The sequence below is a fragment of the Poecilia reticulata genome, unplaced genomic scaffold (assembly GCF_000633615.1).
Source record: "Poecilia reticulata strain Guanapo unplaced genomic scaffold, Guppy_female_1.0+MT scaffold_190, whole genome shotgun sequence".
NCBI classification, from domain to species: domain Eukaryota; kingdom Metazoa; phylum Chordata; class Actinopteri; order Cyprinodontiformes; family Poeciliidae; genus Poecilia; species Poecilia reticulata.
The window spans coordinates 474,580-479,312 of record NW_007615019.1 but is presented as its reverse complement, the minus strand read 5'-3'; the positions used below and the strand labels follow the sequence as shown (position 1 = coordinate 479,312).

Here is a 4,733-nt window from a genome sequence, read left to right as displayed (position 1 = left end):
ACCGGGCCCCATGTGGTGAAACCCCGGGCCCCATGTGGTGAAACCCCGGGCCCCATGAGGTGAAACCCCGGATCCCATGTGGTGAAACACTGGGCCCATATGGTGAAACCCCAGGCCCCATGTGGTAAAACCCCGGGCCCCATGTGGTGAAACCCTGGGACCCATGTGGGTCTAGGCCCAGGCCCGGTTCTTACAGGCGATGATGTTCCCGTATCGGTTCTTCATGCGGTTCTCGTCCTTCTTGGCGGAGTCCCATGGAGCAGACTGTCCCTCAAAGAAGCTCTGTTGGAACACAGACAGTTTGTTCAGATCACTGCAGCCATGAAGGACATGAATAATGCACAGGGTGCGTTTGATTTGCTGCTCGGCGTCCGCCTCCATGGACAAAACACATGATTAAGTCCAATTACAGACGGAGGCTGTGAGGAAACAAAGACTCAGAGATTCAGACCAATCCAGGTTCTGGAAGAGGAAACAAACATTTAAAATTCTCCACCACACACACACACACACACACACACACACACACACACACACACACACACACACACACACACACACACACACACACACAGTGTGACAGTGAGGAACAAAGACAGGAGAAACGAAAACAGCAAAGAATGGAACTAATGAGTGCTGGCAGAACCTCTCCGTCTGTTTGCGGCCCACTGTGTGTGTGTGTGTGATGTGTGTGTGTGTGTGATGTGTGTGTGTGTGATGTGTGTGTGTGTGTGTGTGATGTGTGTGTGTGTGTGATGTGTGTGTGTGTGATGTGTGTGTGTGTGTGTGTGATGTGTGTGTGTGTGCATGCGTGTGTGTGCATGCCTGTGTGTGTGTGTGCATGCCTGTGTGATGTGTGTGTGTGATGTGTGTGTGTGTGCATGCGTGTGTGATGTGTGTGTGTGTGTGCATGCGTGTGTGTGCGCTCTTCAGGCGGTGGTTTCCATCCTGTTTCTGAAAGGTCAAAGGTCAGGCCTTGTACCAGCTACAGGAACATGTTGCAGCTGTTCGGCTCATTGGTTTTGGGTTTCTGGTTATAACCAGAACCTTGCAAGAACCCAGTCATTTTCTAAAGTGGACCTTGGTGTTAGCAGTGGTTCTGTGAGGTCCAGTCGTCTCTTTGGTGGTTCTGAGGCTCAACAGGATGATGCTTAAATGGGCCAGAACATCTTAGAGGGTTCTGAGCAACACTGGAGACTAAAGTTTCCATTTCCGTCAGTTTCTACAACCAAAGAAGGTTCTCCTCCTTTTGGACCGGTCTGGACCCAAAGGTAAGCTCTGGAGATGTTCTGGTTCTGAATCCTACCACATCATGCAGCACTTGAGTTTAACTCCAGCACCTTGGAACAATTTGTTGTGTGACCCAGCAGCAACATGAGATTGTGATTGACTAAAACTCTCCTGCCTCAGCCTGGTTGTTTCTAGCTTTGCGAGAAGGCAGAGGAAAGAGACTTTTCACAGATATCATACTGTCACAACATAATGACAGTTTAAAAATATGCAAAGAAAAATATTTATATAAAAGTGTAAGTAATAGTAATATCTAGTAATATCTAGTAATAGTAATAGTAATATCTAATAGTAATATCTAATAATAGTGTCAGTAATATAATATCTGCATAAATCATAAGATATGGCGACATGTAAAATCAGCACCGCTTCGCTTTCACAGATGGTGGGGACTTCGTCCAATTTTTAACGTCACTTGGAAGGAAAGCTTAAAGAAAGGTAAGATCTGTGGACGTGATGCTAGCAAAGCTAGCTGTACAGAGACACATGTTACATCTGTGATGACTGACATGTCGCAGATATGGGACAACGCTGTGACCAAAGTGCGATWKWRWKATGACATTCAKGRACGATCCGATTCTTCTGGACGGATCTTGACCAAGTCCTATAGGACTGAAGCCTCACTGAGAGCCGTTCTWTGTTCTTGTAATGCTCTGCGTACACTGCAGTAGCTATTTTATTTCATTAAAATATCTTTATATTTAATTGGCGAATAAATAAAACAAGAACATAAGAACACAGAGCATGCTCATTGCTCTTTGTTTTCGTCACCTGTCATGGTGGCAGACGTTGCAGCAGGAGGGAGGATGAGAACAGTCACGGTGGACAGTGTTCATAGTTGAGCGTTGTTAATTGCTATGTTTAATGGTGCAGACAATTATTATTTCTGACATTGGCAATATGGGCAACCGCCCAGGGTGTTATTTCTTTAGGGATGGCAGGAGACCTCTGTGTATTGTGGCACAGAGATGAAAGCAAAACAGAATGAAGAAGAGTTTGAATTGATACTGGTTAAATWTATTTCAGCTCTAAGTATTTCATATCTAGTTGGGAAAGCGAATCTTTCAGATCAATTTGAGAAGCAGTTTTGATAGGTGCACTTAATGTTATTGTCATGTAGCACGGGGTGCTGGTTTTGATTTGGTCTTGGGTTCAGTGGTCCAGACTAAAACTCTGCTACGTGGCTCCTTGGTTCCATGTCCTCCTCTGCCAGTTGGATTTCTTTCAAAATAAATGTGTGGCAAAAAAAGTGAAGTTCATGTTATGTTAGGACAGGAGACAAGATGTTTCCATCCCTGAAATTATGATGCATAGAATCACATGTCTGAGTCTAAACTATGTTACAGAATAAACTCAATAAAAACATGTTTTATCTGTGGCTGTTCATTAAAATGGCACATTTCTGATATATTAAAATTAAATATAATCAGTTCACTTAATGATATTAGCGATTAGGTAATGCATTCAGCGAGTACTTTTACTTTTAATACTTAAGTATTTTTAAAAGCCAGTACTTTTTTACTTTTACTTAAGTAAAATGTTAATGTGGTACTTTGACTTTTACTTAAGTACATTTTTTGAGTACTTTCTCCACCACTGTCCAAATTGACACTTTTACCTTTTTCTCTCTGTCTCTATGTTTTTTGAAAACCTGACTTTATTACCTTTCTTAGCACAGTACCAGCCACAATCGTTCGTGTTTCCTGCTGTCTGCTGCTGAACAGCGTCACTCTGAAGCCTCCAAGCAGGGAGGAACATGCAGATCCAGGAGGGTTCAGGGCAAATATGGATGTGTGTTTTGGTCTGGGAGGGCCAACATTCATTTATTACTGCTATACACAATTTATAAAACATAATATGATTAATTTTGTAATTGACTGAGCACCAATTCTTTTAAAATTTCTATGAAAAAAACAAAACTATTTTGTGGGGGCCTGGTTGGTCAGGGGCCAACAGGCACCTGGCTGGACATGACTAGGAGGACCTGGGTGAGGAGGGGACTGGAATGGCGCCAGCGGTGGCGCTGCTGAAACTTCCTACTGAACCGAGTCCCTGAGCAGGAGGTTCTCCTGGTGGTGGAAACAGAACTAGAGTCATCTAGAAGCCTCCGTATTCCTCAGTCCTTCTGAGCATCCAGCCGGCTGGGAGCACAGCTGTCACCCTCACACACACAAAACCCAAAGTTTCTGTGAAAATAAGAATAAATCTAACACCCAGTCCAGTCATCTGGCTCCAGAGGTCAGCTGGATCCAGCCACCACTGGACACTGACAGAACCAGTTCAACTCCCAGTAGGATGTAACTGGGACCTCATGCAGACCAGTGATGGGATGGAAATGATCAGATTCACAAACTGTCCACCAGGGGGCATCAGTAGTGAAGTGATACTCTCTTCAAGCAGCTACTGGAGCATCTGACAGTCAGAGAAGGTCAACATGCAGAGAGGACGAGCATTAGCAGCACTGATGGAGGCACACGGGGTCAGGGGTCATGGGGAGGACGGGGTCTGCATGAGGGCGGGTGGAGGAGACAGATGTCCCAGTGAACAGGTGTTAGAACCAGTGTGTCAGTGAGGATGCCCAGTCCCTGTGAGATCTTTGGATGTTGGAGTGTTTCCAACACGGGTCAATTGGATGTTTGGGGGTTCCTCAACGACCCAATGGTTCCAGTGACAGCCGTCACTGGTTTTTCTTTCCTGGCAGTCATTAGACAGGAAATGGGGAGAGACACAAAGAGGAAAGCATGCAGCAACGTTCTCACAGTCAGGAACTCTAGAGCTATAGCCTCCACTTATGGGGTACCCATTACGCCCCTCAGCTACTGGAAGCCAGATGCTCTCTGCTGGCCGCCCTGTAAATCAACTCCTTCCAGTTCTGTCACTAGTCTGCATAAGAACCCAGTTCCATGCTGGTACAGAGGTCCTGACCAGTGGGTGTGGTGCTGGTTTCCCCCTATTAACACCCATGCTACCAGCGCTAACCCTAACCCCATGCCTTCCAGGAACATCCCCTGAATCAGACACAGAGATCCTGATGGGTGCAGACGTGTTTCAGGGTTGCCCTGGAGACTGGCGTGTAATGCAGATAAACAAACTGGGCCTAGGTGGAGCTAGCCTAGCAGAGTGCTAACAAAGGTGCTAGCTAAACCCGAATCTACGACAGAAACACAGAAAACCAGGAAGGCGTCTTACCTCATTGAGCTGTCCAATCAGATTAATTAGAAAAGCATGGAGGGACCAGGGAGACAAGAGTCATGAGTGGGGCGACCGGTGGCCCATCTCACCTCATCAACAAATCATCACTCACTTCACAAAATGGGTCTGAAAATCTGGGTGAAAAGGCGGATCCTGACATGTTTACGTTTTATTTCTGTGACTGAGACACCTGGCCGGTAACAAGACGTCTCCTCAGAGGGTCGGGATCCCCCCCCACCCCCATCAGAGGG

General features: G+C 46.0%; 1 protein-coding gene across 1 annotated transcript in view; it reads right to left on the bottom strand.

The window, feature by feature from the left end:
- Positions 1–4,733, bottom strand: part of LOC103460173 (receptor-type tyrosine-protein phosphatase mu-like) — a 97,680-nt gene that overhangs the window by 12,373 nt on the left and 80,574 nt on the right. Inside the window, exon 26 of the mRNA XM_017303119.1 lies at positions 195–282. Coding sequence (XP_017158608.1) covers positions 195–282 — 88 coding nt within the window. The remainder of the gene's footprint in view (positions 1–194; positions 283–4,733) is intronic.